Source organism: Hippocampus bargibanti, linkage group LG18 (genome assembly GCF_051943395.1).
Source record: "Hippocampus bargibanti isolate YZ-2025 linkage group LG18, ASM5194339v1, whole genome shotgun sequence".
Classification (NCBI taxonomy): domain Eukaryota; kingdom Metazoa; phylum Chordata; class Actinopteri; order Syngnathiformes; family Syngnathidae; genus Hippocampus; species Hippocampus bargibanti.
Window position 1 is genome coordinate 11,573,710 of NC_142751.1, and position 21,299 is coordinate 11,595,008.

Here is a 21,299-nt window from a genome sequence, read left to right on the forward strand (position 1 = left end):
ATGTTTATCACTTTAAATGCAACGACGGGGTTGTTAATGTACAAGTTTAATTTGGGGAAATGCAGGCTGTAACAACCCCGCTAAAATTCTCAAAAGTGCATTTCTCACTTAGTTAAAGCTCACCTTGAATGACAATAGTCATCATTTGCCGCAGCTCAAGAAAACAAGACGCGAAATGCAAAATAGAATATTTTAATCCACAATAAATTCTAACAAGTAACATTTTAAGACAGGAAAAATAAATAAAATTAGTCTTCAATTGATTTTTTTTCTTTTTCTGAACTCTGTTCATGGTCAGGTAAAGACACCGTATTGCATTTGATAAATGTGCAGGATTTAAAAGGTACAATAAATCTCACATTGGATATAGCGAATTTGAAGATAAATAAAACAGCAGCTAACAACGTCGCGACAAGGAATGAAAATGAAACATTGGTGCTATCAAACAGTGATTCAAATCACAAACCACTGCAAAACTACCAGTGAACGTCAAGAAGTTGACCATAAAACCAGAAAATGATATTGTGTCAATGTACGGATACACTGTACAGCACATAGATGTCGACATTCATTTCGATTGAAACTTTGAAGGGCAAGCGAGAACCCAAATTGACAATTGTGGATTTTTCTTTGCAGACAAGCGGTACTAATACAGAAAAAAAAAAGTGATTTGAATAGAAAAGGCGTTACTCAGAAATTTAAAAGCATCAAGAACCTTCTACAAACTTAAAATATTAAGTTATTGACAGACAAAATGGCAACCAGTGACACGTCACTTCCAGCACTCACATCACTCCTGTTTTTTTGTTTTAAGTTATCCTGATTTTTATTTTATACAGGTATCCTGATCAAAACCAGCTCTGCGTCCGATGCTGTTAGAAAGGTATGATTTCAAATTGAACTTTGTATCCCTGAAAGATGGAAACATTTAAGGCAAAATTAACATCCTGAAGCTGTTTGGACAAGGGTACATTCACAAGGTGAACATTAACACTCATAAATCAATCAACTGGGCTTTACCGTCTCCCTCGGTAGAGATGGGAGACACTCCAAAGAGTTCAGCTGACATTCAGTTTTGACCACTTATGACCCTTACTGCATTTAACACTTAAAAAAATGATACTCAGACAAAAATAGCACATGAAGAGCAGAGTCCTGAATCACTTGTTTTCTATGAGTGTCTGCACTTTGTGGACTAAGTCTCGAGCCATTGTGAGCATCCGCGGGATGTCATGTCGCTCGGCCATTTCTGAGAAAACGGGAGTCAAACGTTAAACATTGCAATGCTAATAAACACCTGCCTTCCTTTGAAATGTTATCAGAACGTACCTAGTTGTCGAGCTAGTGAGACCACGTTTTATACTGTACCGTTGAAAAACTTGATGATGTCAGTGAAGTCCATGTTGTTCTCCAGAATGATATCCCTGTACGTTCCGACCAGCGCCAGTGCGATGAACAGCACAAAATGCTCCGAAGTGGTGTACGCCGCCGCCCAGATGGTCTCCCATACAGAGAAAACGTCATCATACACCATTTCTAATGAGAGAGAGACAGAGAGAGAAATCCTGGGTTAGCTCAAGAAGATCCCAACCCAATTCAAGTTTGACGCAGCACCTCTTTTAAAGTCCAGCAGGAACCATCGGTAACAGAAGTAGAAGTGGGTGTAGTCGCCATTTTGCTGCATCAACTCGAACAACTCAGAGTCCAGGATCTAGTTTGCAGAAAAACAAAATGATCTTAAATCTGGCAGAATTTTGACTTGCGCAACATCCTCATACCTGAATGAGCGAGCGCATATTGGCAAAGTGAGAATCCATGGCGCCCCCATGAGGAAAGTTCTGGTTCATCCGTTTCATCAGTTCGGTGAAGCAGCTAAACGCCATCACCTCTGATTGGCGCAACCAAACAAAAACGCCCAATTTAGTAACATGAATGAAACCATCAACCTCTGAAAATTGTGGTAAATTGTTTCGTTACGGCGGTAAAGAATTGGATGACCTTCGACTAAATCCTCAGAGCCCAAATATGACCAAACACTGACCGTCATCCAGGATAACCAACAGGGGAGCCAGTATGTCGCACATGCCCTGGATGTAACCCGTGTCCAAGTGTTGCCACACGTAGCTACGAAACATCGGAACAGCCCCAACGAGTGATAAAAAAAATCGCCATAGAATTCAAATTCAACATCCGATCGCTGTATGTGATCGTTACCTGCACATGATATTCCTCAGCCTGTCCAGGTTTTCCGGAGTGAAGTACCAGTATGTGCGGTCGCATCGTCTGACGTCTTTGTCAATGCGATGCAAGTTGATTAGGTACATGTCCATGGTCTCTTGCTGCCAGGAGAGGAAAATAGGTCAGCAAGTTTCATTACTTTCATTACTCGTTAAAAGGCCAATGGAAACTGATCTCTAGAATCCGGGACACCGCACCAATGCAGTTTTTGATTATCTTTACAAACGGGTAGTTCATATGCATTCTTTTCTCCACATTAAAAAAATAATTGAACTTTCAAATCCATCATTGGTGGCTATTCTCCGTGCTCCCAGTTCACACTTACAGGGTAGATTTGTTGAGCCGAAGAGTCTTCCCGTCTGGACTCTACGACGGCTTCAACAGACTGCGGTGCGCCAAACCTGTTTTCTACATCAGGCTCATCTTCAGACAGCCCCTGGTCAGTGTCTTCGGGACTAGTATTGCAAGCGTTGTCTACAAGATCCTCACGTGTCAGCTTGGCTCTCTGAGCCAGAGAAGCGGGCGGGGCCGCAAGTACCGTCAAGGTCCTGGTGTTCAGTGTCTCGAGGTTTAAACAAGCCACCCCGGCAGGAATGTCCTCCATCTCCAGAGCGGATGGAGAGTCATCAGAATCCGGGGATTGCCAAGAATGGGACGATAGGGAAAGGTTCCCGCGAGATGCTGACTGGAGAGCGTCCAGGACTTGCCTGACTGGTGAGTTTGAGAACCCCGACAAAGTTCTGGCTTCGGATGACCCTGAATCTATCGACTCAGCGTTGTCTACCTCTAAGAGACATGCAGTCAACAATTGCGAGCGTAGGCTGTCCAATGCTTCTTTTTCAGAACTCTCCAGATCTCTCCCGATGGTTGCCATATCGTTGTTTTCAGACGACTCATTTTCTTGATTGTGTCGAGTTTGTGCTTGAAGAGTCTGTCCAAGTGGTGGAGCTTGGAAATATTCATTCTGAATCTCTTTCTCCAGCTTAATGATGTTGGTATTCTCCAGTGGTGCTCTTAGGTCACTAAGTGCCTTTGCAGTATTAGTATTTCCAGGTTTCTCCTCGGCTTCGTCGCCCTCCATCTTTTCACTCAGCGAAAGACTCTCCTTTGGGGCTGACTCGAGCACCTTGACCATCCCTGGCAGTGATTCTCCTTCACTCAAGATGTCCGATGCCTTCCCAGACTGCTGAGAGGTCACAAATGTCAAAGTAGGCTCCGTTAAAAGGAGGTAGCTGTCGCAAGCCACCGCTGGTTTCGCTCCATTCTCACAGAATAGGTTTCCAGACTCCGTTGGAGCAGCTGAGATGCCTGTTAATGTACTCTCATGCTCTGTTTCCACTCCGTCTGGCCTCACCTCTGTGAGATCCACGGTATCAACTGATGCAAACACCTAACGGATGGAAGAAAGGGGAGTGATCAAAGAAAAGCAGATGCAAGATAGAACTAAATTGCTAATATGTGAAAATGTGCTCCAAATGTTCTGGTCAACAGATCTAGAAACAATATGTCGCTAAACCGACCGAATAGCTTGTAGACAAATATTAAGTCTCTCTTGGAGTGCTTGCCCGTCCAATCAAGTGTGAAATGAAAATGTTTTGTTCTGCCAATTTCTGAAAATGGCTCTAGTTGCGCTGGATACGCCGATTAGCAAATATGTCTTAAATGTCTCTTCCTGGAACTGGCGCAACCCTTGAATCTTACCGGCCCACTACAACTGGAGTCACTTTTTGAGCGCATGTTCTGCCGATCTGAGCTGCTGCATAGAGATGACTGCAATGATAAGGGGAGAGGGGAAAAAAGCAGAACTTTACATGTCAGACAATTACAAACACTACTGCAGTTCCCCTTTGACAAATGGACGCTATTCAATCAACTCACATCTGTGCTAATTGTCGAATCCTGCTCCACCGCCGCCGCTTGCTCGACACTATTGCCGGACAAACACCTGGCGAGGGCCTCCGCATGTTTCTCTCGCTCCCTCTGCTGCACGATAGCTTCGCAGCCTTGCCATTCCTTCATGATCTGCTCATACATGAGGCGCATCGCCTCATCAATCTGAACCACAGACAACAACAAAAAAAACATCAATACTGGATCCAGATTTCGAAATGAAGGAAAACAAAATACCTCAAGCCTGCACTTCTTCGTCATTGTGAACCGGTAGTGTCCCAACAGGAAGGGCCAGACTTCCTTGCGCAGTGAAGGTGCTACGCCTCCGAAATAGACCAGCCTGTGTATCTCAAGCTCCTCGTAGGCCTGAAATTAGTTTTTTTTTTTAACATATGTAACGGGGCATTAATTGCGCTAAATTCCAACAATTTCCCTCCTTGATTAAACAGTTCAGAATAGGCCCGAACATTTGACATAAGTTCTTTAGCAATTAGCTTATGACGTGGTGTCTGTTGATCGATATGAAAAAACAATGTATAACCCCTTTCTGTACAATTCTTACGGAGCTGTCCTGGAGAAATGTGGCCCAGACGTCGGCAGAGAGACCTCCCCGCGCATCCGAGGGTACATCAGAGAAGACGATGGTGGTGTTAACCAGAGCAGAGAGGTGGGTGCGAACCGTGGACAGGTGACGGCAGTACGCCAGCCCTGGAGTGAAGGGGTTAGGTGGTGTGGTTGGGGGTTCTTATGAGAACTATTGTAGTCAAAGAAAGGCTGGAGTGGAATTAGCACTCACATCCATAGAATGCCCGGGAGATGATCTGGTACCTCATGGTGTCACAGAGGAGCTTCAGAGGCGCCCTTTGTACCACCGTAAAGGTCATGAGATTCATGGCAAGATCTTGATATGGAAAGAAGACACTGGTCCTACCTTTCTTGACTGCAGCCACTTGGTAGGGAACTATCGGATGATCCGGTCTGAGAGCAGGAAGAGCCAGAGGACTTTCTGGGTGGCGGTTGCCACATGTTCATACCCTGGTCCATCAGTTCTAAGGGCACTGCAGAGAATGACAGACCACCTAAGGAGAGTCATAATCTTTAATTGTCAAAACCTGATTACGATCATCGTCCATCTATCTAACTTACTGAACTCCATTTGATTGCCTGGAAGGAGGATCCGAAACACGTAATCCGTGGCCTCGTCATCCTCTTTATCAGACACAGAATCGCATGAACTATGCGGGCTCCTCCTGCGCAATTTGGGGAAAACCTTTCCCTACGTATGAAAACCGAACACGATTCAATTCACCCCAACACTGTTTACGTGCAACCCAAGACTCATTCGTACCTTTCCTCTCTGATTCCAAAGCGGCGGCTCTAGCTGGCCGTGAGGAAGGAGGCCAGTCTCCAGGCAGGTGAGAAACTGGAGCAGGTGACCCCCTTTGGGGAAGTGCAAAGGGGGTCTTTGGATGCCGTCCTGGCTGACCAACACTAGGGTTCCGCCACAGTTCGCTGGAAGGCAAGGTTTCAAAGTTGGCGGCCATTAACCACTCGACCAACCTTAGAAATGAAGTACCTTGCTGGTGACAGTGGAGATAGACTATCTCCTCCAAGCGGATCGTCATGGCATAATCCCAGTAAACACTGTCGTAGATGGGTAGAACTAATGAAAACCTGTTTTTCCCTTACTAGAGCAATTCGCCTTTGGGCCTACCTCTTTTCAGAATCCAGCTCCCCCACGTTGCCATTCATGAGTTGATTCGGCGTCCATTTGAGTGTCATCAGTTCTCCCGTTTGATGCAGGGACAGGTAGCCAGGAATGGCCTCCATGTCGTCCCGCTGGAAACACAGGGTGGAAATGCACAGGTCAGTTTATCTGGCACAGTCAGGGTGCACAAAGCCGTATTTGGTACATCTCTCGTTCGTGCTGGAACTGGTGGAATGGGCAGTTGTATCCAACGTACCGGCTGCACCAGGACATTGTTCTTGCCAAACAGTAGTGTGGCTCTGGAATTTTGGTGCAGGGATTCCACATACTCTCTTGCCCATACCAGAGGGCGGTCGTCCATGCTGCCACTTGACTGCCTCTTTTGAATCTAATTCAGTGACCAAAAAAAATGAGGATGAGATGCTTCAATTACTCTCAATCAATGATTAACGAACCAGGGCAGGCCTCCTGGAAGGAGAATCCTGTCGACAGTGACCACTGTGGATTCGATGCCTCTGTACGAGCTCATCAGCTGACGGGTCCGTCCAGAAATGGTCGGCGGTCTTGACTTGGGTGTACTCCAACGCGCAGGGACCGACTGTAAGGTACCGTCAGGTAACATGTCACCAGAGTTAGTGTATACCAAAAAAAATGTTTTATCAATCTGGCAAATGGTGTCAATTTTGTAATTGGATGTTTTGACACTTGCCCAGGTTTAACACCGATTAAATTTACCCAATAGTGATGCGAGAATGTGTCCGTCCACTGGATCCATCAGCATGGCTTCTTTCTCATAAAATGTGCTACAGGTGGAAATACAACAAGATGTCTTGCATATGAGTTCGACTAACATATATTGGATATATTAGAATATATGCAAATAGTAACCTGGAGTTCTCCACCAAATACAAGATGATTTTGTCCAGGAGCTTCTCCAGTAAAGCCGTTCGGATCCACAAGTGCTTCAGGGCCTGAGGTGGAAGGTTGTTCAATTTGGTCCGTCGACCGCACTCGTTGCCCTGCGAGGAATTGTTCTGTTTGCTGGAAGAAATATTGAGATTTAAGATCCAAATAAAATCAACGCAATCATTGCACGGAGGTGATTTAGCACCTGTTTTCAATACGTTGCTCCAGCTCTTGGACTTTATGGCACAGTTGCTCTGCCGGTGTGAAGTTTTTGGCCACTTTCATGAAGAGCGCCGCCACCTTATTGCTGCACAGCAGTCCTGCGATACGCCGCTTCAGCCCGTGTAGCACACAGGCCTCCACGATAGCTACACACACATTTGAACCCATTGTTTTTCCCCTCAATGCTGTTGTTCCTTGCCCCCAATTTAAGTTTTATGCTGCGAGCAATCACTTTGTTTTTATAATAATAATAATACATTTCATTTCTAAGCCACTTTCAAAACTCTCAAGGTCACTTTCCAGTCACCGGATAAGTTTTTCTGTGGGTGAGCAGTGGCAGCCACACGCACCAGTGTTCACTCAACCTCGAAGTAACCCAAATAGATAGCTAGCTAGCTAGCCAATTGATAGCTCGCCAGCCAGCTAGATAGTGAATAGATGGCTAGCCAGTCAGCTAGATGGTGAATAGATCGCTAGCTAGCAAATGACTATAATACTACTAATAATACATTTTTGTGTTTAGAAAAACATTTGAAGGGCAATAATACTGTCATGCTCTGTAATTTCGTGCAAGGAAGAAATTTAAAATAAATCTTCGTAAGGGTGGCAGCCCCTTGAATGCACGTATCATATTCAACAATAATTTTGGCCATTGCACCAAAATCTGGGCTGCCATAATTCATGACGGACACCCACTGTTGTATTTTAATGAGTGGAAATTTTATTTGTGTCGACTGTTGGGTTGATGGAGTGGGAGAAGGGTGCGTCCACAGAAATTCTTTAGCATTCCCCACCTCCGAAATTGACATCCATAACCTTTAATTACACATTGATAAGAAAAATTTATCACACTAGTTTATTTCTCAACACACAATTTCATACCTGTCAACCTGCACGCCACTGTGACTACTAGCGGCTCAATTTTTCCTTACTGAGAAAAAAAAAAAACATACGCATGTGTAATATTTCATAGTGCAATTTCACATGTAAACATTAATACGTTTAACAATTTTCAACATATTTTTAGCAATAATAAAGTATGTTCTTTGTTGGAGAGCATTGTGGCTTTTTTTTGTTGCTGTGGACAAATGGAATATTTATCCACAGCAAAAAAAAAACACATTTGAATTTGTCCTATGATGTATATAATGTTTATAAAAAAATGAATGATATTACGGCGGCGGAAAAAAAACGCGGTATAATGTTTAATTTAAATAATTTCAAAATAAAATTCCACTTTGTTTCTTGAGACTTTACGCAGGGACTTGTTTACTCGGTTGGCAACTTAGCTTTTTACGAGTAGCGATATTTGTTAGAATTAATATTACTGTTAATATTTAATGATGAAAACAGAATCAAAAATATCTCATTTATATTTAACAATTTTTTTCATTTCTCGTACAAACATTTTTGTATGCCGTATGTAGTAACTAAAAATGTGCAAAAATCGTACAGAATACGGCCAAATACAACCAGTTGACAGGTATGCAATTTGACACAGTAGCATTTTTTTTTTCAGAATTAAAACATAGCTGAAATATGTCGATGGGGGAAAAAAACAAACCTAATATGTGGAGAGACATACATGTAGTGTGATTTCATAACTGTCGGTCCAAAAGAAAAATTGGTGAAAGGTAAGCACAGGTGGCACAATGGACCCAAACACTGTTGCTAGGATATGAGGGATGTGAATCACACACACACACATACACAGGCAGGCACAAACACCCCTCGCTCCTAGTTAGCATCAACAGCTCCCCGGGGTGTTATCTGACTAAAATTCTTATCTGGCCACCTTTTGGCAAAGGCACCGTGGTTACTTTCGGGGGGTGGGGGTGGGGGGTGATAGCTGCCACCAGTGCTCATGCTAAAAGACCTTGTAAGTCATTTCATGCATATGTAGTTAAACAAGCGAGGTTATTTTAATTAATTCTCAAAGCATAATTAATGGCACGTTCAACCCCATAGAAAATTCCTGACGGACGGGTTGGCGAGCGTTTGTATTCTGTAATTGTAACTGGAGATGAGTAACTGCTCTGCCTTTATTAAATGATAGATACAGTGATACCTTGACTTACGAACTTAATTGGTTCCAAAACAGAGTGTGTAAGGCGAAAAGTGTGTATCCCAAAAAAATAATTTTCCATTGGAAACCATTAAAATGAGAATAATCCGTTCCCAGGTCCCCATAAAACATAATTTTCTAAGCCTTAAAACTACACAAAATATACCTTATTTTATGTATAATAAATGTGCTATGGTATTATAATTAAATAAATAAACTGTACTGTATAATAAAGTCGTTTAATTCACCTTTGTGATGGTCTATGATGGCTTGATGGAATGGAGTGTTTGGTTTCCTCAGCATTAAATACTTGATGAGGAACGTAACCTTCTTCTTTCACCATCTTGAGGAATGATCCCTTGTAGGTGCTTTCTCTGATAATTTTACCTTGTTCCTCATCAATTGTGTTCTGTTTAGCTGGGTTGCTAGCTTTTTTGCATCAAGTGTACAGATGGCTCGTGCGGGTTGTTTGTTGCACCTGATTGATGCGATATTTTAACCTTCCAGTCTACACTCTGCCTTTGAACTATCAAAGTTGAAACTCACTGTCGTCTGCCTGTCTCTTTAATGTTTAACCCCCCCCACTGCTACATTCTTGACCAATCACGTGGCTTTAACCAAAGACTGGGGGCGGGGAATATAGGACAAAAACAGTCGGCTGCCATTTTGTTGTTAGAAGAACGGGCTCGTATATATATATTTTTTTTTCTCTACCGCAGAATGAAACGATGTGGCTGCTGTCGGCGTGCACAAATTTCCTCGTCACCGCCTCCTCCATGATCTGCTTCACCTATGGGACAAAGAAGCATCAGTGTTTATTCACGCTCTATCAGAGATATTTTTTACCCTAATCAAAAAAATCTTGTATAGATCCTTAATGCCTATAATGGAAAATGTTGTTGACATGCTAACAGTTAGCATCGCTAGTTGCCATTTAGGAACTTAAAAAAAAAAAAATGAACACAAATGGTGGAGTAACACATGGAGACAACACTTATTAGGCATATTCAGTATACCACGTGAATCGTAGTACACAATCTTAAGATATTTTAAAGTACTATTCTTCATTTTTTTTATCTGCATGACTGATATACTGTCTACCAGCAAGAAAGACGGACTCGCCAGAAGATGCATAAAATCCAATAACAATGCCGAAACTGTGAAAATATTCGCATTTCATTGACATTACTCCACTGACTTTCCTGTGACCTGCATCCTATGCTCTTTAGCCCCTCTCACAGGTGTTCAATGGGGTTGAGGTCTGGGGACTGAGATGGCTACGAGAGGAGCTCAAATCTGCATTTGGACTATATTTTTCCCAGGTATGTTTTATAAAGGGACATTTTGTATTTTTTGGTATCATTTTTGAACGTTGTTTAACAAAATAAAATGTGTGCATTACTGGTATTGTTAACGTTTCTTCATGTTGTGCTAATAAATGCAGACATGTTCTAGTTTCTAGAATTGAAAAGGGACTAAAAGGACAAAATCAGGTGCTAAGAAAGACAATCCAGTGACTGTAAAGTGTCCTTGAGAGTTTTGAAAGGTGCTTAGAAATTACATTTATTATTATTATCATCATAGTTTGCAGTGTTTTAGTTTCTAGTTTTTTCTCTCCAACAAAGGGCTGTATGAATGATATTATAAAATATAAAAAATAAATAAAGCAGCCCCTCCTCGTGTGCATATTTGAGATGCAATGAGTCACAGGTGAGGGGGAAGTAGCGTGCATTCTCACTTGGGAATTAAGGAAAAAAAAACATGGCTGTTTTTTTTCCCTCGCATCTCCCTATGGGGGAATCAACACTGAGGTTCCGTCTGCTCCCCTTTCGATAAAAAAAAAACGAAATTTCACTATAATTTACCTTGCAATGAAAGGGGAATGGAAAATGTCGCACGCGTGAATGTACGCGCATCAGCACCATCGTCATCACCAGCATCATCAACATCACGGGTATATATATACAGCGTGCATTTTTTTAGCTTCTGCGCCGATTCATGCCAAAAAAAAAACAAGTGACACTCCACGCACAACCGTACCTCTTTCTTCACATTACGCAGCAATTTCTGACGAGTCTCCTCTTCTGTCGCGACATATAAACACAATCAATACTGCATGTGTGCATTCGCAGATCATCTCAATGCATCATAAGAATGTTCATAAGAGTCGACAAGGCTTACCTCCCATGGTTGCAGGTTGCACGGATGGCAACTGCTTTTCTATGAGTTCGACAAACCTTGGACAGGGGGGAAAAGCGTACTCCGTGTTCCTTGCGACTAAATTAAACCTATGTGCTACCTCTCCGTCGACCAACACCCCTTTAAAGACACAGTATCATACCCCCCACCGGCCCGATAACCGGTCGTGTGGCTTGGAGGGACCTTCAGTGGTGGTGGTGGGGGTTTTACAGTAAAATCGTCTTTTTTTTAGTAGCAGCGTTGGAGGTTACCGTGCTGTAGGTGCCTCATTAAGCAGAGTCGTTGCAATTATCCAAATGAAGCCGGGGCGGGAGGGGGGTGAATGGGATTTTGCTGGCCAACCAGAACAATACAAAATGTGATGAAAGAATATGGGGTTCGCCGTTTTTGAAGGGTTTATAATAATATTTTATTTCTCAGCGCCTTTCAAAACTCTCAAGGTCACTTTACAGTCAGAGCATTTTTTTTCTGTGGGTGACAAGCGGCAGCCACACAGGCCAGCGTTCACTTAACCCGTAATAACTCAAATAGATAGAAAGTTAGCTAGCTAGCTAATAGATAACCAATAGATAGATCGCTAGATTCAACCCATATTCACATACAAGTGCATCTTAAGTACAGTATTGGTGAAAATAATTGGTTTCAGGAATGAATTTTATGTTCCTGTTGTGTTTATTATGTTGCTTTGTGTTGACTATTATGTGAAGTGCTTTGTTGGTTCCCAGACAGAGTGTGTAAGGCGACAAGTGTGTATCCCAAAAATTAATTTCCCATAGGAAACCATTAAAATGAGGATAATCTGTTCCCAGGTCCCCATAAAACATGATTTACAACTAAATAAGCCTTAAAAACCACACAAAATATACAATATTACATACCTATCAACGTATGTTTCCCCATATTTTACACATTTTTTTTTAAATCATATTAAATGATGTACGGTATGTTACAACTTTTATACAGAAAACAATATTGCGAACTGCTCTTACAAAGACCATTTTGCCTCAAATCCAGTTAGTCTCAATTGCTGTTAGCCAACGACTATGCTGCCATCAATTGCTACTATTGTTACGGCTAACCAGCAAAAGTAATTCTTAATCGTATATATTTTTTTTCAGCGCTGCATACGGTCGGATTGATAAAAGCATAGCGTGCACATGCGCGATAAGATGTCGCCATGGTGGGGAAATAAAGTTGGAAAACAGTGTCTAAATGTAGTCTACACGCTTACACTTGCCAGTGTTTGTCACAAAGTGCATCAATGAAGACTTCTGATTGGCAGGGATAATCTGGTGTGAATATTCTGTCAATCAAATATATTAAGCAAAGTATGTACTGTACTGTCTGTATTGTATTATTAATAACCTGATCCACCATGCATTGAAGTGCCCACTCCCCCACCTCATTTCTATGACAGCATAAACACAATTGAGATACCTCAACTCCTTTCAGCTCATCTGTACAGCACTAATATTAATTTCAATGTGAAACGTTGCTTTGAGATACAAGCTTTATCACTTAACGAATTAAAGTCAATACTAATTATTATACAATTTAGTGTGACATAATTATTTGTCAATCGTATTTTTCCTTAATACGGTTCAAAAATTATGCAGGTCAAGTGGACGTCCAGGACTCGGAAGTGAGCGAGGAAACAAACAAGGAGGCACACTAGAAAAGCGGAACGGGTGCCATTCCATCTTTGTTCAACTGTAGGCAGGGCAGATGGGCTGAGAGAGTGAGGGAGCTGTTGCTTTTTTTCTCCCGACAGCCATAATCGACTGCGGCTCGACTGGATCACGACCTGTTGTTCGGTCTTCTTCTGTTTTGTTTGAATAAGCGTCTGTAAGAGGCATGTCAAAGCGAGTGCGAAGCAAAGAGGTCTGCGCTGACTGCAGCGCCCCGGGTATGTCAAACAAGCTAACTGCCTAGCCGCCGTGCTAACCTCCTTTTGCTTCTAACACGATATAAAGCGTGCAATGTTTGCCTATACTGTATTCATATGATTATCCTGACGACCACATAGCTCATTCACTACACGTAATGTCTTCCAGTTGTTACAATTGTAGTTTAAAACGTGTGCGTAGTCTTGTTATTGCTTATATTTGTGCGCGAGATGTTACGAAGTTTACTGCTTCTCGCGATATTTCGTTTAATGGTCTATTATGTTCAACAGCTGTCAACGCTCTGTGCTTTGGATTGTAGATGAACTGGCGATGAACATTTGTTGCTAAAAGGCCAGTAAAGCGATATAATGTTTACGATAATATTTCAAGGGGCGGAATAAATTGTCAGGCACTCATCCATGTAGCAAACTGCGAAACTGCTAGCTTAACTCTCATTAGGAAACATAAATCGCATTTGTACAATTCACTGTTGCGCTGTAGCAACCATGAACCTACACTGATGCAATAATAATTCAAATAATAGTACGTAATACATTTAATTCATAAGCACCTTTCAAAACTCTCAAGGTCACTTACATTTACAGTAAAGTTGTTTATTTTACCATTGACACCTGCATTGTAGGCGAAATACATGCTCTCTAGTGTTTAAGTCTCAATATAAACTTTAACCAACTCCCATGAATGTCAAGTGTTTACAAGGATAACTGACTACAAACCTTATTTTCCACCTCATATGTGTTTTACAGAGCCTCGCTGGGCCTCCGTTAACCGAGGCGTATTGATCTGCGATGAATGTTGCAGCATCCATCGCGGTTTGGGACGTCACAGTTCCCAAGTCCGCCATTTGACTCACTCAGTGTGGCCCCCGTCCCAAATTCAGGTGATCCTTGGTGCTACCGATAGCGCTACGCCTTTAGCTGGTGGCGTATCAAACATATTCATGAAAAGTTTAATGAATCGTTTTAGATGGTACAGACACTTTATGGAAATGGAGCTAATTCCATATGGGAGCACAGCCTTCTGGATCCCTCTTCTTCCTCATCGTCTTCCTCAGTTAGTGGCAAGCGTAAAGCAAATCCTCAAGATCGTGTTCAGTAAGTGACTGCATTTTACTGATGATATTATTACGTTGCAACTAATTGAAGTGTCAATTAAAGATAAGTCCCCCTATTTAATGTGATCCTGATTTTATTTTCACAACGTTTTATCAACTCTCTCCAGTCCCAATAAAACTGAGTTCATTAAGGCCAAATACCAGATGTTGGCTTTCGTCCATCGCATGCCTTGTCGGGAGGATGACAGTGTGACCGCAAAAGATCTCAGCAAGGTAAGAATTTTGATGTCCTATCACGAATGCCTCTCTTTAAATATATATGGAAATAAACAGTCTAAAACAATAAGCTATTGTAGGCCCTAAATAGGATTTGGGGGATTTTAACCTGCATTGTAAATCAAAGCCAAACTTCACCTGTCTCTCTCTCTCTCTCTGTACAGCAACTGCATTCCAGCGTTCGAACAGGGAACCTGGAGACCTGCCTGAGACTTTTATCCCTGGGAGCGCAGGCCAACTTCTTCCATCCGGTAAATGCTACTATCCCGACAATTGTTTGTGTTGTTTCCTTTTCTTGTGATATCATGTTGCTAATTATACGCTTTATTTATTTCTTTTTGAACAGGAGAAAGGAAACACGCCACTGCACATAGCAGCAAAAGCAGGACAATTATTACAAGCAGAGCTATTAGCTGTGTATGGAGCTGATCCAGGAGCTCTTGACTCCAGTGGGAAGACCCCCGTTGACTACGCTAGGTAAAGACAGGCTAACACGTGTCAATTACAGGCTTAGAGGGAGAAAAAAAAACACGTGTGTACTATTTTTAGTTTAATATTTTAACCAGAGCCGGAAAATGGGGGAAAAAAGTGGTTGTGGGCCACCATTAGAGGGGTCTTTGAAACAATGAACACGAGATGAGATGTCACATGACAGATGACTAATTCAATGATTGTAAGACTGAAGCATAATTCAGTAGGCCAGCATGCTCAGCCCTACCATTTTATGGCTTCCTCCATGTAGCACTTGTATATAATTTCCCTTTAAATCTATAGTCCAGCGGTTTTATTTAGTTATTTGTTAATTTATTTTTTATTTGATTTTTGTTTCATTTTTATTTCATTTGTATTTCATTTCTATTTCATTCGTATTTTAATTTTAATTGAATGTACTTTACTGCACTTTACTGTACTTTGCTTTATATTTCATTTAGATTTCATCTTTATTGTTTTATTTTTAATTTTAAATTTTTAATTTTTTATTTAGTAATTTTTAATTTTTAATTTTTTGTCTGTGGGTGAGCAGCGGCAGCCACAAGCGCCAGCGTTCACTCAACCTGGAATAACTCAAATAGATAGAAAGCTAGCCAGCGAGCTAACAGATAGCCAGCCAGATAGCTAGCTCACTAAATAGCTAATAGCTAGCTAGCTAGCTAATACATAGACAGCCAAATAGCTAATAGACAGAAAATAGCTATCTCTGTAGCCAGCTAGATAGCCAGCTCGATAGCTAGAAAACTAGCATACACGTGATGTAATGAGAACCATTCAATTACAGGTAACATCCAACTTACGACTGGCTCGACTTACGAGCACCCAAACTTACGACCACGACCTCCAGTTTTTATTACTGTACTGTACTTTACTTTATTTATATATCTTACATGTTCCAAAATTGATTTTTCAGACAAGCTGGGCATCAGGAACTAGCCGAGCGCCTCGTGGAGATCCAATACGAACTCACCGATCGCTTAACATTTTACCTTTGTGGACGAAGACCAGGTAATAAGCATTGACCCTAATGTACTCCCGCTTCACGGTTGTGAGTTTGACATCGATGATGATGTGGTTACAGATCACAGATTTGGCCAACACTTCATCATCCCTCAAATGGCAGACAGGTACACCTACTTTTATATTTAACTGGAGAGAAAAAAGCTGTTTAAACATACATCTCAAGGCTCCACAATCACAGTGTTTAAATGTGGGAGTAATGTTATCAATAGTTTATCGAGTAAAAAAAAACTGTTATATTAAACACAGATACTACATGCATTTCCTTTTGAGTTAAATTTCAAGACAAATATTTTTCCAACACTGCTTTCTTTTGATGACTACAGGAATAAGTAAGTAGCTTTTTTGTGACTGTACGTGCACAATTTTTGGTTTTCTTCTTTGGTTTGAAAGCATTTAATTATTATTCTCATTTTATTTTGAAGCAGTCTAGATTTATCCGAATTTGCAAAAGCCGCCAAGAAGAAGCTCCAGTCTGTAAGGCCTCGTGTTCTATTCCATATAATGAAGTTCATATGCTTGCTTTACTGATTTTTACTCTGTTTTTCAATTCCAGCTAAGGAACCATCAGTTTGAAGAGCTTGCTATGGATGTTTACGACGAAGTGGACAGGCGGGAAACGGACGCAGGTATAATGCAGAAAAAAAATACTCACCAAATACTCAACTCTTAGTATACTCAGAATTAAGAAATATATATATTTTATGTCCACCTTAATTTTCCTGTTTTCTAGTGTGTTTGGCCACTCAGAACCACAGCACGCTGGTAACAGACACCACGGTGGTCCCTTTCCTGCCAGTCAACCCCGAATATTCGTCCACCAGAAACCAAGCAAGTTTTGTGCATCTTTTATTTTATTATTTTTTTGGATTTATGTTTTTGTGTGTGTGTGTGTGTGTGTGTGTGCGTTTTATTTTTATGTGAATTTTTATCTCAATTTAATATTCATTTTTGATTTTATTTAATTTATTTATTTATATTTTGACTTTTATTTTATTTATTTAAATGTAATTTGTTTTATTTTATTAATTTTTTACTTTTATTTTTATTATTATTATTTGTATTCTTTAATATTTTGTTTTTGTTTGTGTGTTTTTGTTTGTAATTTGTATGTGTATTTGTACGTGTATATGTAGATGTATATTTAGATGTACATTTAAATGTAAATATACATGTATATGTCCATGACAATTTATATGTACTTGTATCTGTACTTGTATATGTACATGCATCTGTACTTGTATATGTACATGTATATGTACATGCATTTGTACTTGTATTTGTACTCGTATAGGTACCTGTACTCGCATTTGTATTCACATTTGTACTCTCATTTGTATTTGCGTATAGGTACTTGTATAGGTACTTGTATTTGTATATGTATATGTATTTAAATGAATGAATTCCTTCCACAGGGTCGTCAAAAGTTGGCGAGGTTTAGCGCACATGAATTTGCCACCTTGGTCATCGATATTCTGACAGATGCCAAACGTCGCCAGTGGGGAAACTCTTGTGAAAGTCCTAAAGGTGCGAAAATTCATTTAGCCCTTGATTAATTGTTAGTTTATTCTTATTTTTGTCTCTAGTAACTGGAGCCTATCACAGCTGAATATATAGACATTAAATACATGACAAAATGTATGTGTGAGTGTATGAGGGGGGGGCTGCAGAATTTAAATCATAATTCTATTGTAATTAATTGCATGCCCCTACTGCAACAATGACAACATCACTGTTTGTCATCAAATGTCTCTGACAGGGAGTGTGGAATTGATTCTGCAAGGAATAAACAACGACAGCCACGACAACGACCAGCCCGACTACGACAGCGTGGCTTCGGATGAAGATCCAGTCCAAGACGCGACCCGCAGAGACAACGGCACGGATGGGAGAACTAAGGTTTCCCAAGTTTGTCTTTTTTTTCGTCAGCTTTTTTCCCCAAAAGTGATTAATAGAATTTTGTTAAACATGTACCAGAGCTCGGAGTCATCCGACATGTCAGATGGCCCCATTACGGTTCAGGAGTTCATGGATGTGAAAAGCGCCCTCACCGCCTCGGAAGCCAAAATCCAGCAGCTTCTCAAAGTCAACTGTCACTTGAGTGAAGAACTGCGAGCCATGCAGGGCAAGGTTAGTAGTTAAGTTCTCAATCCGGATGTGAATTGATTATGTCGACGCGGATTCTCCCACAGTTGGGCGGGGAAAAAATTACAATGATTGGGCTGTTCAAGGCTTTTTATAATAACAATACATTTCATTTATAAGCGCCTTTCCAAACTCTCAAGGTCACTTTACAGTCACAGGATAGGTTTTGCAGTGGGTGAGCAGTCAACCCGGAAGTAACTCAAATAGATAGAAAGCTAGCTAGCTTTTCCCATAAGATGTAGCTGTAATTTCCTTCGTTATTAACTAATTCACTGCCAGACATGTGCAAAAATGTGTCCGCACCAGTGCCAGGGTTTTTGTCATTGTCACTCGAATTCCAGGACCCACAGAATATTGAGTTTTAGGACTACATAAAGATTCAATGCAGCGCAAGAAACCTTAGACTCTCTTCTTCAATCAGAAAAAAAGAGTTAATTCCTAAATGATAAGGGTCTGGAGTTATATGATCTTGAAATGGTGGCGGCTGTCCAAAATACAATGCAATACATACATATTTGTTTATATAGCACTTTAACAACAGCTGAAGCTGGAACAATGTGCTAGCATGTAAAAAAGCCAAATGTTGCCCCCTAGTGGAAGGAAAAAACATTGCCAGAGGTTTGACCAGCGCTTTATCGACACCCAAATGAGAAAAAAAACAAAACCCGAACAAATTCGGGAATGGCGCTCGACATCACATTTTCAATTCCCAAATAAATTTGTGAATGAGTTAATTTGTTGTCCGTTCTGGGTTCTGGAGTTATCTGAGCTTGAAATGGGGGTGGCTGCTCCCAAATACAACGCAATACATACATATTGGTTTATATAGCGCTTTAACAACAGCTGAAGCTGGAACAAAGCGCTAACATGGAAAAAGGGGAAATGCTGCCCCCTTGTGGAAAGGAAAATAAACATTGCCAGAGACCATGGCCAGTGCTTTACTGGCACCCAAGCATGTAAAAACAACCCGAAAGATTCGGGATTGGCGCTCTACGTCATATTTTCAATTTCCAAATACATTTGTGAATGGCAGTGAATAAATTAAACCCCCCCCCCCTCGATCCTGCATCGTCACCTCTTCTGCACCCCCCCCCCCCCCCCCAGCTGAACTCCCTGCAAACGGAGAACACGACTCTGCGATGGCAGACCCCAACTTCCCAGCACCAGGTCCAGGGGCCCCTCGGCCGACGCCAAACCCGCGGCGGCGGACGCGCCATGTCCATGTACGAGACCGGCTCCATCCCCAGACAATCCCCCCATCGTGACGACGCCTCTCGGAGGGAGGACGGTGTCGTCTTACAACCCTTCCCGACCAACGTAAGCGCCATCAGGGTATTGCGGGATCCTGCTCGGCTGTTGATGTGACTCAGTAAACATGGCTGGCTTGGAGCTGGTGGTGTTTTTTTTTTTCCCCATTCATTCATTTAATTCGAGTTGGTTCAACTTGTCGTGACCCTTTTCTAGATGGGGAGGGGTCCTTTGGGAACGGCCGCTTCCTCCCTCCCATCCTTCCCCTCCTCCCTGTCCTGGTCGCGGGATGAGAGATCTCGAAGGGTTAAGTACTGGAGAGCTCCACAAAAAGCACCCTGCCCCCTTCCTTCATGCCGCCACCTTCTTTTTTGATGCTAGCCGCCTCTCATTTGACGTCTTGAAAAGCAGCTTGGCTTGACTTGCTCGCTTATGACTTTTTTTTTTTCTTTAAAGGACAACCGACGCCTACGGACAAGTTGTGTCCATAATTTGTAAAATCACTTGAAATGACTTCTACTGAGCGTATTTTACAAAGATTCCACCGCATATAGCTAGATTTTACGTTTTAAGACTCGCGCTGAATATTCAGGAAGTCTTGTTTTCGAGTTGATGACAATACCTGACTGAAGGAACGCCCCTGACCGAGAAAGCGACACACAATGCATTTTGGGTACTTTGTTTGGTCTGAAAACTTTGTGTTGATTGCGAAATTAGAAGGAAAACACATAAATAACGTGATGGTGAATCGTTGTGTGTTGCACCAAGACTACAATTTGATACTAGTTGACACAAATTCCCAGCAGACAAATCAGCCCATTTCCAACAGAGCTTGGGCGCCATCTTGTGCATTTTCTGGGAGACGGAAGGACTTCTTCAATCGGTTGCAAACATTTATGCTTTCCTCTTCAGAACTATTTGAATCATATTCATAACTGGCTGAGTAACAAGAAAGCATCTTCTCCGAATCTGACGCAATTGTTTTGATTCTAAAGCAAGGCAAGAAGACGTCCTCGCGTGACGTCACGAACAAGGGGGCGGGACCTTCTGAAACTTGGCATTGGCATTTTCAAGTCGTTTTTGGACAATATAATTAATTTTTATTGATGTTTTGCATTTGACTACAAATATCAGCCTGCGTGTTTTGGGTATTTTCGATGCTATAAAACGTTTTTCTGATGTCACTTAGGAACCAAAAAAAATGGTGTCGGTTGTCCTTGAAACAAGAGTCGCTTAAATCCAGACTCAATGTCCAAATGTCATTGAAAGAAAGCTAAAAGAGCTTGATGGCCGTTTACTATTCATGCCGGCATTTGTTTGCATTAACTGATTGCATCCCTTCGCTTGCCGTCCCTTCTGTGCATGATTGCGTGGTTTTATCTGCGTATTTGGATCAAATGTAAATTTTTTGGTGTCCCCACAGGGCTGCAGTTTGGAGACACACAGCGCCATGCTCAACTGTGAGACTACGCCCACCCTCGCTGAACCAGAGGATACTGGGTAAGAATTTTTTTTTGGGGGGGGGGGGTCAAACTGACATATTAACTCATTCACTGCCAGACAATGTGCAAAAATGTGTCCACCTCAGTGCCAGGGTTGTTGTCATTTTCACTAAAATTGCAGGGACCCAGAGAATATTGAGTTTTAGGACTACATAAACATTCCATTCAGTGTAAGAAACATTAATCTCTCTTCTTTCATCAGAAAAAAAGAGTTAATTCCTAAGTTATATGGGTCTGGAGTTATCCGAGCTTGAAATGGGGGTAATTGTACAAAATACAATACATATTGATTTATATAGCGCTTTAACAACAGCTGAAGGTGGAACAAAGCACTAACATGGAAAACAGGGAAATTCTGCCCCCTTGTGGAAAAGAAAAAACATTGCCAGAGGTCTGACCAGCGCTTTATTAGTTAGTCTAAAGCACC

The 21,299-nt window shown here is 41.6% G+C and overlaps 2 protein-coding genes across 7 annotated transcripts in view; one reads left to right on the forward strand and one right to left on the reverse strand.

The window, feature by feature from the left end:
- Positions 1-176: 176 nt before the first annotated feature.
- sgsm1b (small G protein signaling modulator 1b) lies at positions 177-11,379 on the reverse strand. 3 transcript variants are annotated; one of them, XM_089020189.1, is made up of 25 exons: positions 11,211-11,379; positions 11,070-11,113; positions 9,744-9,819; positions 6,948-7,110; positions 6,725-6,877; positions 6,572-6,639; positions 6,292-6,434; positions 6,093-6,224; positions 5,843-5,967; positions 5,705-5,772; positions 5,477-5,640; positions 5,275-5,404; positions 5,060-5,207; positions 4,925-4,989; positions 4,691-4,836; positions 4,366-4,494; positions 4,117-4,293; positions 3,940-4,008; positions 2,564-3,628; positions 2,215-2,339; positions 2,042-2,124; positions 1,779-1,888; positions 1,615-1,711; positions 1,330-1,536; positions 177-1,249 (listed from the first exon to the last, which is right to left on the reverse strand). In XM_089020189.1, exons 1-24 carry the CDS (start codon positions 11,215-11,217, stop codon positions 1,358-1,360), a joined length of 3,666 nt encoding a protein of 1,221 aa, XP_088876315.1. In that variant the 5' UTR covers positions 11,218-11,379; the 3' UTR covers positions 177-1,249; positions 1,330-1,357. The 3 variants fall into 3 exon arrangements, with proteins under 3 accessions (XP_088876315.1, XP_088876314.1, XP_088876313.1); XM_089020188.1 differs by having other exon boundaries at positions 1,369-1,536; positions 5,060-5,186; positions 11,211-11,377; XM_089020187.1 differs by having other exon boundaries at positions 1,369-1,536; positions 11,211-11,376.
- A 1,541-nt stretch (positions 11,380-12,920) lies between these two features.
- Positions 12,921-21,299, forward strand: part of LOC148884652 (ARF GTPase-activating protein GIT2-like) — an 11,067-nt gene continuing 2,688 nt past the window's right edge. Inside the window, exons 1-17 of one of the 4 annotated variants that reach the window (XM_089020192.1) lie at positions 12,922-13,134; positions 13,882-14,015; positions 14,102-14,229; positions 14,357-14,462; positions 14,630-14,716; positions 14,812-14,942; positions 15,871-15,965; positions 16,039-16,084; positions 16,403-16,454; positions 16,534-16,606; positions 16,711-16,808; positions 17,393-17,504; positions 17,737-17,876; positions 17,955-18,107; positions 19,227-19,439; positions 19,587-19,676; positions 20,794-20,870. In XM_089020192.1, coding sequence (XP_088876318.1) covers positions 13,083-13,134; positions 13,882-14,015; positions 14,102-14,229; positions 14,357-14,462; positions 14,630-14,716; positions 14,812-14,942; positions 15,871-15,965; positions 16,039-16,084; positions 16,403-16,454; positions 16,534-16,606; positions 16,711-16,808; positions 17,393-17,504; positions 17,737-17,876; positions 17,955-18,107; positions 19,227-19,439; positions 19,587-19,676; positions 20,794-20,870 — 1,787 coding nt within the window. In that variant the 5' untranslated portion in view covers positions 12,922-13,082. Of the gene's footprint in view, positions 13,135-13,881; positions 14,016-14,101; positions 14,230-14,356; positions 14,463-14,629; positions 14,717-14,811; positions 14,943-15,870; positions 15,966-16,038; positions 16,085-16,402; positions 16,455-16,533; positions 16,607-16,710; positions 16,809-17,392; positions 17,505-17,736; positions 18,108-19,226; positions 19,440-19,586; positions 19,677-20,793; positions 20,871-21,299 lie in introns of all 4 variants that reach the window. The other 3 variants (XM_089020193.1, XM_089020190.1, XM_089020194.1) reach the window with 3 other exon arrangements.